The 14,705-nt window shown below is 36.0% G+C and overlaps 1 protein-coding gene across 4 annotated transcripts in view; it reads right to left on the bottom strand.

Annotated features, from left to right (window-relative positions):
- Window positions 1-3,828: 3,828 nt before the first annotated feature.
- FNIP2 (folliculin interacting protein 2) overlaps window positions 3,829-14,705 on the bottom strand; it is an 80,142-nt gene continuing 69,265 nt past the window's right edge. For all 4 annotated transcript variants that reach the window (XM_088132712.1, XM_088132713.1, XM_088132714.1 and 1 more), the window contains 3 exons: window positions 12,805-13,005; window positions 11,612-11,727; window positions 3,829-8,578 (listed from right to left, as the gene is read on the bottom strand). In XM_088132712.1, the coding sequence (XP_087988838.1) occupies window positions 8,500-8,578; window positions 11,612-11,727; window positions 12,805-13,005 (396 nt within the window). In that variant the 3' untranslated portion in view covers window positions 3,829-8,499. The remainder of the gene's footprint in view (window positions 8,579-11,611; window positions 11,728-12,804; window positions 13,006-14,705) is intronic.

The following is a 14,705-nucleotide window of genomic DNA, read 5'->3' on the forward strand; positions in this document are numbered from 1 at the left end:
GTAAATAAAGGCTACCTCCATGTATGCAGAAATAGATGAGGAATGTCTGATTACACAGGTATATGGTTTATAACTTTTCATTTGCCTAAACATGAAATTTCAGATTTGTGAGGCATAAAATGCGGAAACTAATATGCAAAACAATTTGGAAAAGAAGACAAATATAATGATATGGCCGTATTGCATATCTTTTTTCTTTTTAGTGAAAAGTGCAAGCATTTTTTTCAGTTAGACTAAGTTTCTCCACAGCTTTGCCAGGTGGGAATAGTACTTGTTCATAAAAGCCACTTGCAAAAGATATAGAAGCTGAATAAACAAGAAACATATTCTTGCTTTCAGTGCCAAATAATTGCTTACTGCTTATCTTGTAGATTTAGAGGAAGAATTCTGCTGAATTTGCTGCAAGAAGCAACATAGAAAGTAAACAGTAAACTGCTACCATGAATTTAATTAGTTTGTTAGCTAGAAAATTATTAAGAGAGCAAGTACAGGTTTACTTAAAAAAGCAGAATTAGCATTTTGCTCTCTGCAACAGGGTTTAAGAACATCTCAAGAGGCATTCTTCTAGGCCCACTACCATATTTGAAGATGAAAAAGGTTTTGTGAAAGGTTACTAAATGGCAAAAAAACTAATTATCCCAAGTAATACTAAATAATGCTACCATCTCTCATTAGGATCGCCTCATTAGTGACCACTTCTTGGGATAAAATATACATGCTTTACTTTAAGGAAATATTAGCTGTCCATAAAACTGAGGGGGGAATTTTCTCCTGTTCTTTTTTTCCCACTGAACTATATTAGGATCTATCAGCCAGTTTTTCACTGTTCCCAAATAGAGGGTGGAGAGGCTTTTATTCTCCCTGTCCATTCCCAGTAAGCAGGTCTACCAATTAATCACATCTAAAAGGAAAATTACCTAGGTGATTATTTGATCGTAATTTTTGTACTCTATATGCATGTTGAGATTCAAATACAATTTTAAGATTTCAATGAACCAAACAGAAGACAAAATTCAGCACAATCTTCCATTTAAAACTTTTAGTAGTTCCAGAATTACAGTAACTCTCTTCTGCTTTTTAATGTCTGTGCAGCAATTCTGATTTGAAGGGAAAAGATGATTTAGAACACATATGGGCACATATATTGCATCTGTCAACAACTCCATAAAGCGTTATCTTTTCCTGGCGCTACATGACAGCAACCACTTGATCCCATGAGATTTAAAGGATCCACTGGCAGAAGTGATATGTGTGCCTCCACATAATGCAAATTAAAAAAAAAAAGTTGCACAATCTCCTTTCCCCACTGATTCCATTTTCTCCAAAACATGAGTAGAGGATAGGACCCATTTTTGCTATATTCTTGGACTAAGTTGATTATCCAAACTATTATTCTGCTATGCCACTCTGAGATAGGTCATAGTAAAACTTTGAAAATCTTAAATATATCTACATTCACAACTATGTATATAGCACAAATGCACAAACAATACAGCAATAAATCCAATGGAACTCAAAGAGTATACTGCTTACTGATTTAGTAAAAAGGCTCATTGTTAGCAATAAAACATGGTTCCAGGCTGGAGGACCTGTTTTACCATCTATATTATGTACCTTATTCAGACATTTGTAATTAATGTTAATTTCATATTGTATGTTGCATTATTTAATCTTTCATTTGGGCTTCAACAAAACACACTTCCTAGGATTGCCTTTCTCCCTCTTGTTAAAATATTATTTATTTAATGAAACAGAACAAAGAGAAAAACAAAAAGAGGGGGGGGAAAGCCACATGCATATGATTTAGAACACGTATGGGCACATAAGTATATGTGTGTGCATGTGTGTGTGTGTCTGTCTATCCCTCCCTCCTTTCCCAATTTTCAATAAAACAATAGCCATATTTCATTATAACTGTCCTTACATAATTTAAGTCTGTAAGCAGCTTGTTCATTAGTTGCAACATCAGGTCTTCATTCCACTGAGTGATTTGTGCTGTAAATTTACCTTTCCAATGATGAAGGACTAGTCTTTTAGCAGTAAGTACATTTGTTGTTGTTGTTTAGTCGTTAAGTCGTGTCCGACTCTTCGTGACCCCATGAACCATAGTAAGTACATGGGTAATGTCAATTTCTATGTAACAGGTACACAGCTGAAAAGAATATGAATGTCTGAAAATATTAAATCTTGTCCCAAAGTCGCATTAATATTTGGATCTATTTCTTTTCAGAACATAAAAACTTTAGGACACTGAAAAACAAATGTTTGAATTAAGCAATATTCTGGCTGCATCTCCAACAACACAATGATTTACTCATTCCTTTTCTGTACGAACACAATAGAGTCAAATATATCCGAAATATTTTTTTGCTGTATAAACTGCAATCTGGTGAGGTTTTGGTATTATGGTTACAATATTTTCTCATTGTTACATAAAATGGTGATCTCCAGTTCCTTATTCCATCCAGTCTTTATATCAAACCAATGTACTGATAACACATGTTTATGAAGACTGATTGTGGGCTTTTGGTCTTGTAGGGTTTACTGATTCCTTCTAATAACTTAAGTGTCTCTGAGGATGAAAATGCTCCTAGTCCAAATCAAAGTATTAATAAATGTCATAACTGTAAATACAGCAAGTGGGTGATAACAAACAAATGACATTTATCTTTTAACACAGAAAATGATTAAAACTCATCATTATCATCCAATAATTGATCAAAGTAAAAATCCTAGTATCCAAACCATATAGCTATTTCTAGATCAATTCTAAGCTCTGAATTACCCCATACAATGTATTTAGTGTAGAAAAAGGACCAAAATACACATTTCAGAAATAACATACCACACATTTCAAATTAATAGCGGCATAAAATATATCTATTAGATTTTGAACCTAAAATTGTCCAATTAACTAACAGAACAATGCATGGTGTTTTTTGGGAAAAAAATTGTGGCCTTTTAAAATTCAGTGAAAATTATTCGGCAGATTTAGCTAAGTGCTCAAAACTGAAAGCAATCCTTAATATATAGCATATATTTTTCTTTTTTTGCTGTTTAATCTCAGTAAAGGGACTGTTTTGTTAGAATCTAACCTGGATTCCCTTATCATATTGACTTTTGGCAGACTGTTGAAACACTGGATATAAGAAATCCAATTTAGCTGAGGTCACATTTATTTCTAAAGATCTGACAATTTCTCATAAGATAGTCTCTTACCATCTTGACCTTGCTAAATTGCTGGTTATATGCATTTCATTATCTGTAGTTCTTCAAAACATCCCAACCCTCAGCACTAGCTCAAGGGCTCAACAAGAAACAGGTGCATGTAATTTAATGGTAGTTTGTCAGCATACAGATTACTAATGTGTCATTAAGCTAATCTTGTGTCCTCCTACAAGTAGGTCAAAGCTTTTTACTTTGCTGGTCAATCCATTTAGCTGTTCTCTTCCTCCCTCTGCAACAATCCCATTTTGCATATTTTAGTTCCATTCAGTAAAGTTTCTTTCATGGATGCAATAGCAATAAAATAATTTTAGAAAAAAGGATAAAATCTTACTTTTACCTGTTGATCATTCATTGGCTTGGCATGTCTATGTGAATTTTCTGTTTTTAGATGTTAAAAGCAGATGTTTTAAAGGAAATTTTTTTTTGATACCAATAAAGTGGGTACTATCAGAGCATATTCATTGCAAACCAAATTGGGGGATTGTTACATTAAAATGTTTTTAAAAATACCCACAAAACACTATATTTTAATGTGTAAGCCATCAGAACTCACTGCGATTTCTTTCCAAATCAATATTTACAGGCCATCAATCATGTTCACCATGAAATGTCTATAAAAAGTTATTTTAAAATGTAGCGAATACAATACAGGTAGTCCTTGACTTACAACTGTTCGTCAGTGACTGTCTGAAGTTACAAACGGGCTGAAATAAGTGACTTACAGCTGGTACCCAAAGTTATGGCCATTGCAGCACCCCTGTGGTCATGTGATCAAAATTTGAGTGCTTGGTAACCTGCCCACTTACAACCACAGGGGCGCTTCAACTCCCCCTGCTGCCCCATGCTCCACTGCCCCAGATGACCTTCACTGTCTTCTTGCTTTTGCTGCTGACGAGGTGTGCCTGGCCTGGCTGCTGGGCCGGGCTTCAACTGCCAAAAAAAAAAAAGCCGAAATTATCCCAAGCCCTGGCATGCCAAAATGCCGCTTTGCACCTCACTCTTGGGTGGGGCTGGACTGGGCTTTTGCTTCATGCTGTGAAAAAAGAATAAAAAGCCAGAAGCCCAGCCCAGCCCCAGTGCGGAGCATGGCAAAAATGGGCGTTTTGGCATGCCACGCTCCAGGAGCCTTTTGCACAGGGGCATTTTGGTGCACCAGGGCTGTGGGGCTGCTTTTGGCTTTTTTTTTCTTCTTTTTTTGCAGCTGAAGCCCAGCCCAACCTGGTCCAGCAGCCAGCTAGGGCATGCCTCTTCAGCAGTGAGAGCAAGAAGATGGCAAAAGTCAGCTGGGGTGGCAGAGCACAGGTCACCAGGGGTCTCAGAGTGCAAGGTGGCAAGGGCAACCGCAGCTGGGACTGGGCTGGGGTGGCTGCAGCTTCCAGGGGCGTAACAAGCAGCCCCAGAGCAAGGAAGGATGCAAGGCAGCCAGAAGGACACAGATGGGGGGAGATAGGCAGGTGGGGGGAGTTGGTGGCAGTCCCTTACATTACTGAGGCTTGGGGCTGAGAGGGACCAAGCTCAGAACGGCTTGGATTGGGGTGGGTACTCACTTAATGACCCATGATTCTGAGTTAACAATGGCAGCTGGGACTGCTGGCATTGCAGTCGCTAAGAGTCATGTGATATCTCACTTTAGCAATGGAAATTCTGGTCCCAATTGTGGTTGTAAGTTGAGGACCACCTGTAACACAAATAGAGATGACTGGTAAAAGAGCTAGCTAATCTTTGCATCCATAAAAGCAAAAAAAAAAAAAAGTATAGTAAATGAGCACAAATACAGGGCTGCCGTTGTTTATTCATTCTATAATGCTTAAGAACAAGTAAATTCCTTCAGTATCTATTCTTCCTAATGCATCTTACTTCAGACTGCAGTTGGGGGTTGAATGTGGTTATCAAAGACTCTCCCACCTATGCAATACTAGCATGCCAGTGAGACAGCCAGCTAAGAGGGCTTTTTTTTTTTTTTTGGCCACCCAATTTTTTGACAGACCAGGTGAAGATCTACTGATGGGAGAAATAAATTAAAAATACATTTTCAATTTAGAGAAGATCGTAGCAGATGATACTGTTACTCAGCTCAGTCTTTTCATAGTTTACTGTCTGCACTTTTGACCTTCTACACTTCTCTGTTCAGTTTACTGTTTGCACTTTGCATTCTGGCTTCTGACTACTGAGGTGATGTAAACTGAAACCAAGCCGTGAAGACTTACAAACATATAGAATATGTATAGTCTTGCTTAAGGTGACATTTCTTAATTTGTTAACAGTGTAGCTCCAAGCTTGGCTGCCATAAACTATAAAACTACAGAAAATGCAGGATTTCCCCCTTGTTTGAAACAGGCACAAAATAATCCTATCAGTCTGACAGTGGAACAGAGTAGAAAAACAATATTTTAATGTTAGTTTTACGAATTCACAAACAAAATTTATTGCACCAATGCCACAAAAAAATTGACACAAGTGATACTGCCTATTTACAATCAAAGTAAGAAGCTTCCAGAATTTGACACTAGTACCCATACTCACATGGAGTACTTGCATGTTCTCTCTGGAGACATCCTACAGAACCATACTTCTTTCCCTAATAAGTAACATGTTACTTCACTAAATCCAAGTAACCAACTTCATTGACACAGTTTGTGAAAGAATTGCTGCTCTTTGAAAAGCACAGCTGTTATTCTGGCATTTCGAAAGTCCACTCCTCTTCAGCAATTATGAGTTTGGTGGAAGATGAAAACAATTTGGAAAATTAAAAGAAATAAGGAGTTCCAGAACAGCTTATTTCAGATGAGATACCCAGAATGTGGCGAGTTTTCAAATATCAGACATCAACATTTAAAATTTTGAATGCAATCATGTATATTACAAATTACTTATCCACATTTCATTCCCCCATTCTTAAAAAAATCACTCATGCTTTGTGTTGGAAAATATGACCCATGGACATCTAAAGATATTTGCTCCAATTTCAGAATCCTACCCTTACTCTACCAAGTTTGCTTATTTTTATTCTAGATATAAAATACTGTTATAATACACCATTTAAAAACCTTTCAGAATATTTTAAACTGAAGACACCATTTCCTATTATTGTCAGTTTCAGTTTTTCTCATGCACATTTATCACTTTAACTATAAAAAAATTAACTAAAGCATGCTAATAAAAAAACATCCATGAATAATCATGGGTATAGCTTTTGCCCAGCAAATGCTCTGGCACAATCCTTCAGAAAGTTCAACAAATGCAGAAATTTGAAATTGACCCGAGTAGCAACTTATTCAATTAACCGAGGTAGTACTATTTTAGGTGGAAAAGTGAAAACAGTTTATTTTCCCTAGAAGATAAAAAAGGCAGTCCTAATCTAGGGCCATTTTTCAATGTAAACATGATGAAAGCTATCAATAGTTTTTTTTAAAAAGGAAGAGTATATCTATTTTCTAATATCTTATTAGATAACATTATCTAATATCTGGGATAATGTAGCATTAATACAAATGGTATGTACACCCTGAAAAGGTGTGTAAGGAAATTTAAGAACTGCTTGCTAGCCCCAGCATTTTTTTTCACAATGGATCCTCAGTTTAAAAAGAAATAATTATGTTTCTTTTATTAAAAAGGCTGGTTTGCAGCAGGTACGGAAGAATTTTGCTATGGATACATTTCTAGATGCTATAAAACAGGAATGTCAGAATCTCAGAGGATTAAATGTTGCAATGAAAGTTTTGGCAAGAACTAAACAACAAATAAAAAGGAAAAACAAGGAAATGGCAGAATATTAAGCCATTACATGGATAAACTTTGCATCAACAATTACCAGCACTACTTATGTCATTGCCAACACTTTTTACCTCCATGTAGCATTGTTCTATCCAATACAGAAATGTTATTAGAACGATAAAATAATCTCATCACTGAACCATTTGGGAGCCTTCTTAAAAGACCCCCTTCTAACTTGTAATAATAATACAAAGTGCTTGATAAAGTTAACAACTTCTAAACTGAATCTTTAGATCAGGGATAGAGAGCCAGTGGTTCCCATATGGCTAAATTACAACTTTCAGCATCCTTCGCTAGAGGCAATGCTGGTAAGGTAGCTGGGGAATACAGTTCAGCATTTGAAAGGCTACAGGGTTCCTATCCCCACTGCAAAGTAAAATCCTAGATTTGAAACCCAAGATGTACAAGGATAGAGATGCATATATTACTTCAGACAAATAGGGATAGATGTCATTTATGCCTGGTCCTATGATCTTCTTTAGATTCAGGACAATGGAAGGCACCAGAAAGCTAGTGTAAAATATTCTGTGGGATTTTTCACATGTCTGTAATTATCTTAATTAATTGATTGTTATTATGGTTACCTCACTCTTCCCACATAACCACCCTGGAATTTCTTCTGAACATTTCAATCATTTACGCTAAAAATCAATCATGTTTACTAAAAAGTTATCAGGGCAATGATACAATTACCATTCAGAATAAGCTACCCAGAGTTTATGAAAGTTGATAACCATATTGGTTCTTAACTGTCAACGCTAAGTTTTTGGAGCTGGTAGCACAGGAAAAATTTCCATATTTCATCTTCATTTTCACATGACCTGGAAATTAGAATTCAAGATGAGGCCTTCAAGACGTGGCATATGCAGTAAGGTAAATTTGAAGCAGACTTTATGCGAGTTTCAAGTACTTTCTCTGACTTTCATTTAATGACACAAAATTATTTCTTCTTCCTCCTCTTTTTCTTTGAATAAAACTGCAGGTCTCTTGGTTTCCTTTGCCCATTTGAAGAACCAGCCACCAATCAAGTTTTACCTAGTAGCTGAATTCTGAACCCTTCTTCTGAAGAGAGGCAATTCTGTGCAGGCAAGCATACAGGTCATCTTGTTTATAGAAGCACAGGAAAATATATGTTTATATAATTTGCTTAGAATTCCTTATTCGAAAAATTCAGAAGAATATGACAAATGCAACAATAAGGAAATTGTATTTTTGATGTTCTGTTTAACTGGCTACTACACATAAACAACTTACCCATCATTAGTGTTTAATCCTTTCATTCATTAAAAAACAAGGATGCATAACAATATAAAAACCCTGAATATCTTTTATGTCATGTAAACTAAAAATCCACTGATAAATATTCACATAAAAGGCAGGAAACCAAATGGGATGCAATGAATTGCTGTCACAAACTCTCTTCATTGCTTATCTCTTTGTGTCTGTTCTTCACTCCCAAATCTTTGAGAGAACAGAGTTTGTCTGAAAGTATTTAACTTAGAGGAGTATTTGAGCTACATATGGAGAATGAGTACTTGCTATAGCAGCCAGCAGAGGCAGGTCATTGGATTCAATCCTATAAATGAAAATGAGAAAGCATTAATATTTAAGCTACAGAAAGGTATTAAAGCATTCCAATCAGCTTTCAACTGGGGCTAATGAGTAAAGCTATATATTAAAAAAAAAGTCTTCCATTCTGTATGTATTTACCTTCTTGAACACTATGAGAATCTTTTCTTTAAAAACTTATATTCACTTATATTATATTATTGGTCTGGGACCATAAATAATAAAGAAGATATTCACATTTAAATGTTCTTTAAGACTTTTCAAACTATACATGGATAATCATTCTATCAGTGATACTAAAAGACATACTGACGCATTAAACCAAGAATAGACATCTTGCAGCCCACCCCCTGACATTGAATATGGTCCCTAGAATTGTTGCTGAATTGTTGTTTTTAATGTGCTTGAAAGGGAAAAAAAAGAAACACATGGACAGCAATCACAATAATTATATTCAATTAACTTATTTTACTTTTATTTCAATTAAAAATAAATCAAGTGTAGGTTTTATACTGGCACCACTCACTTTTTGGGGGGGAGTGTGGCCTTCTGGTATGCCACTTAAAGGTCAAGTAAGTATCAGCTGAAAAAAGTTGTGAAACCTTGCTTTAGTCAGTCAAATATATCTGGCCTCAAATTGTCAAATTGCATAACCAAAGATATATCAAAAAGCTAATTAACAGTACCAGAGAGCAATCTATTGCCAGAAAAAGGTAATTTGGTATCCCAAAAGGTGGTACCAAACAAAATAAATCTATAGTAAGACAAGGTAGTAGTGCTAGTTGAAATCGATAGTCAGTGTATCAAACTGTTTCAGCAACTTTTGACTTGTGTCCAATATTTCAATTTAGCCAAGCTGGTTGATGGGAATGGCACTGCAACTACAGAGATCTTAGATTAAATGAATTATCTTAATTATGTTCAGTTTCTAGGCACACACAGATTTGGCATAGAGACAGCACAGATTGCCTTTATGAATCTGCATTGGGAGATGGGGGCACACAAACCAAAGATCTCTTGGTGGATTTGGTATTATTGGCTGCAGTATACTGTTGGAGCATTTGGAGAAGATAGTATTAGGAAGCCGCTCCTCAGCATTGTGTGTGTGCGCGCATGCACATCTCCCATTAGCTCTGATTTTATATTCTCTTTTATTTAGCATCTATTTAAAGCCACTAGTGAGGTTAACTTAAACATGTGGCACTAGTTTTTATCAACATACTTAACTGTACTTTTATCAACATGATACTTAGTTGTACTTTTTATTTCTGTGTCTCTTTATTCCTGCCATATGTTGTTTTGGTCTAATTGTGTTAATCTATTTATTAAATTGTGAAATACATACCATTCAGAGTCTAATGGATTGCAATGGCATACAAACTCTAAACATAATTAAACAAACATCTGATCAATTGAGGATTGGAGATCTGAAGAGCTCCCTCTGTCTCCAGGATGTGAATTTATGTATGTCACCTCAGTCATCTACATAGCTCTAGGTAAAGACTGGATGTGGCTGAATATATTGAAGTTGAATTCAAATATGACCTTTGTTACTGATTCTTCAGGCTGAAGTCCAGGATTCTGGATATAGATATCTATTTTTGATGGGACTGCACTACCCCTCAAAGAATAAGCTTGCATTCTTGATTGGTCCAGAATTCAGCACTAATAATGTACAGACAAAAGTCTGAGCTGGTGCTTCACACATTTGTAACTTCATGGCTGGACTATCTCTGAGTGGGTCTGGGAAGTCAGTATTTTCTGCTGTAATTCTTTTACCATATCCACTTATCCCATTAGGCAGTGCTGGCTATAATACCTCTTCTTTTGTTAACAGAGAGCCAATTTGGTGTAGTAGTTAAGATGTTGGGCTAGAAACCAAGAAACTGTGAGTTTTAGTGCGCCCCGCTTAGGCATGGAAGCCAGCTGGGTGACTCTGCACCAGTCATTCTCTCTTAGCCCAACCCACCTCATGGGGTTGTTGCTGTGCAGAAAATAGGAGGACAAACCAGTATGTATTTACCAAAGCATGCATTTAATTGCTTCATATGCAATAAAAACTTAACATCACACAGTTATTGCAAACTTCTCTAACTATTGCTCTTAGCAATCTTTGAAGGCATGTTCGGTGTTGTGATTCAGCAAAATCTTAAGATCTAAAGGGTCCTTAACCTGAGTTAGATATCTTACAAATCAATGACTCATGAATAACACAGATAAGTCAACTTTCTTCTATGAGTGGACACAATTGATGAACCAACTAGACACAAATCTCATCAGAAAATCTATGAGTAATCTGAATTCAGGTATATTTTACAATGTTGTCCATATTTTCACTTTCTAGGAAGAGATCCATTTTCATATTTGTGGAAAAAAATATTCCAAATGTTAATGTTAATAGGTTTTGCAATTAATTATGTTAATCTGGCCAATCAAACTGAGTGATGTGATATACACCATATCTTTCAAACCTGGAGATCAATTCTCAACCTTCTATTTGCATTGAAAGTAGCTTATTAGTAACCATGGTTAAAATTATTCCTCCAAGATGCTCTTCCGACAATGAAAAGAACATCCTTCCCTTTTTTCTTTTAGTTATTCAGAAATAAAAATGGAGCAATTATTACTTAAGGTCAGGAATACAATGCTAACTAATGAATATCACACTACATCTTCATCTCTTGACATGCTTAAAACAAGATATCCTGATCTTAAAGCCAGAAATAATTAAAACTGATACATTTTCCCCTGTTCAATCTGATACTGACAGAGGATTCTACATATAAGAGAGTCCTTGAGAGCTTCTGTCTTTTTAAATTTCATTTTATTCAGAAAGTAAAGGAGGATAGAAATTTCATTTAATATAACAACTCAGTTTGATTTCCAGCTGGCCCAATGCAACATATACATACATACACATACTACAATGTGCCTTCTGCAGAAAACCTGACACAAGAAAAGGTCATCCATCCTGAATATTCATTGTATAAAAAGATGATTAAAAACAATAGCCTTAGGCTTTAATTTTAGCAGCACTCACCCCAATACCACTCCAAGCTCTTTCACATGAACTCTTGTTTGTCCTCGCAAATATTTAGATAGCATTGTGCTTTTATGGTACATTTCCTGTAGGCGATCCTCAAGGTGCATTATACACTGTCAATGGAAGGAAAAACACACAGAGATAAAATCAAATAGAATAGTGTATAATAAAGTGTGCAACTTATACAGTACATGTAAGTAACAAAATACTAGTTTTGTTGGGACTACACTGAAGTTCTGCCTAGGTCAGTATTTTATTGTCTAGACTAACAATCTTCCAATGAAGCCAAGATTAATCAAACTCTGCCCTTCCATAGAGCAAGTGCCCTTACCATGTGGGGTTGTCATATGAAACATAATGTGAATATTATTAGAATATAAGTAATGAACACCCCAAGAACATCTGTCCACCCACATGCTCCTAGAGGGAGGGCATGCTTCAGGTTCCTTCTTTTAAATCTTGTCATGTTATGGGACCCAGGAGGCATGCCTTTCCTGTGGTTGCCCCTGTTCTCTGGTATGATTTCCCCCCTCCCCAACATATGACAAGCTCCAACGCTTCTAGTCTTTAGCAAAGCCATTAAGATCTGGCTCTTCCCCCAGGCATTCAGGACCAATTGAGTGAGAGTCCCTCCTTTCAGTTGTTCTGTTATGTGCTAGTCACCATTTTATATTTATATACTGTAACAGCTTATTGTTGTTTTATTTATTTATATATATATATATATATATATATATATATATATATATATTTTAATCAATTGTTTATTTTTTATGTTGTGTGCTGTCTGGAGTCACATTGTTTGAGTTGGGCGGCGTATGTATGTATGTATGTATAAATAAATAAAATGGCTGTATCTGGGACAATATTAGGTGGGTGAAACTTTTTTCTTTTCATCTGGTAGCTCATACGATATAAAAGATGCAGCCACTGCCTGTCAAGTTAGAGAAACAGGGCTATAATCAGGAAACTCCCTGAAGAATAGTTATCAGTTCTTCAACAGCTGCCAAGGAGAACCTTTAGATAGCATAGTTAACATGTATGAAAAGAAAGTATTACTCACCATGCTGCCTCCTCTAAGTCTAAAAAATCAGTGCAGAAATACATGTAGTTCAAAAACCCGGAGCACATCTTATCTTCCCTCCTTATCTATATTTATTGTACACATATGTTTCTAAATGAGTACTTACGAAGTCAGCAGAAAGGTTAAGCTTGTAAAGTTGTAAAACAGACTGCAATAAAGATGATACTTGGCTGGAGACAAGGACATCTTTGCCTAGTTTTATGTTGTCTGTCACCTTTCTCTGGCTAGTAGCCACCTGAACTGTCCATTTATCAGTATCCGCTATAATGTAAACAGCTTCTGCTATAGGCTCATCTAGTACTGGATGCTGTAAAACACACATAACAAAACAAAATGAAGCAGGATATTTTCAGAAAAATACCCAGTATTAAGGATCATTTTGAATTTAAACTTAAGAATAAACCCTGCATTCTATCCAGCTTTATAGGAGAAACATTTGGCAGACTGCAGATATATTTAATTAGTCAGCTGTTGTCTGCCGTTTCTGGCAAGAATGTGCTCGCAGCCAACTGAAGTGATAAGTCTGAGAGTAATTTATTAAATGATAAATCTCTATTGACTAATAATAGATTAATATAATGAGAAATATTTTTTTCAGACTTAGATTATCTTTTCAGATATGTTTTGTGCTAGAATTTCTACTTGTTTCAGTGCAGAGATTAGATGCAGATACAAACAGGGGCTCTCCATTTAACTACACAGGACTGGAAATCTGTATGAATATGTGGTGATTTCTGGATCAGGACAAAGAGGGTAAATGTAGAACACACAGCTACAGATTAGAAAGGGGCATAGTTGAATGCATGCTTTGCAGGCAAAAAAGAATTTTCATTCTCTGGCTGTTCCAATTAGAAAAATGAGGGATGGGAAGCCACAAACCAGTTACAGGAGACAATACTATGCTAAATTAATATATACTTTGACCTGGAATAATTCACATTCTGATTCACTTAGATTAACTATCAATTAATCTCAGTCAAATTAATTTGGCCACTGTATATGCTGCAAGCTTTGAAAATCAGGCTTGCCTTATACAGGCAATCAGTGGTGCCTTTCTTCACTTGATCCACTTCAATGTAGTTCTAGGTGCAGAAAAAGAAATTCCTTCCACAAAGAAGGTTACTAGATATAAATTTGGAATCAAGGACTCACTTAGCCTTCTTGATACTTACGTTCCTATAGATTTTTGTATAGAGGAGCATTCTGCATCAGAACTCTCAATATGACTGAACTGGTATAGGCAAGGCAGACTTACTACATCTAGGAGAATCACTCTGCAGAATTGTATTTTTGAATCAGAAGGAGGTTGATCTTAATCCATTATTTGTTACCAGTTATAAGGCAGATACTCTGCAAGGTCACAAAGAAAGGTCTGCAGGCAAGTGACTAGTTTATTCCCAGCCTAAGAAATATACTTGCCTTCTCAGAGATGGAGATTTTATTTTGACTATAATTGGTAACAGTCACTTGCAGACCTATTCTATATGAACTGGTTTAATAATTTAATGAACATTTTATTTATTCATTGATTAAATTTATAGACTGCCACAAGATAACACAACTCTGGTGGCTTAAAAAATAAGACATACAAGCAACAATATACATAACCTAAAAAGAAAAGTCTGGAGAAACAACATCATCTAGTAGACCATACAAGAGATCTGTCACCCGCTGTAACCCAAGGCCTACGGGAAGAGCTGGGTTTTAAGGACTTGTTTAAGTAAGATCAGGGTGAGAGCCATAAACATCTCAGGAGGAATGGTGTTCCAGAAGTAGGTGCCATGACAGAACAGGCCCACTTCCTGTGTCCCAGCAGGTGACACTGTTTAATCAATGGAACATGGGGCAAGCCCAATGTAGAGTGTATTATAAGAGTCCAAATGTAAAGTAACCAAAGTGTCAGTAACTGTCTTAAACTATTTACCATTCTTGTATCTACAAATACCAAAAATTGTCAAGTTACAACTGAATGCTACTAATGAAAGAAAATCAGTAAGTTTTTCCTTC

Source organism: Python bivittatus, unplaced genomic scaffold (assembly GCF_059951505.1).
Source record: "Python bivittatus isolate LINGU-HERP-01145 unplaced genomic scaffold, Pbiv_v1 ctg000070_np1212, whole genome shotgun sequence".
NCBI classification, from domain to species: domain Eukaryota; kingdom Metazoa; phylum Chordata; class Lepidosauria; order Squamata; family Pythonidae; genus Python; species Python bivittatus.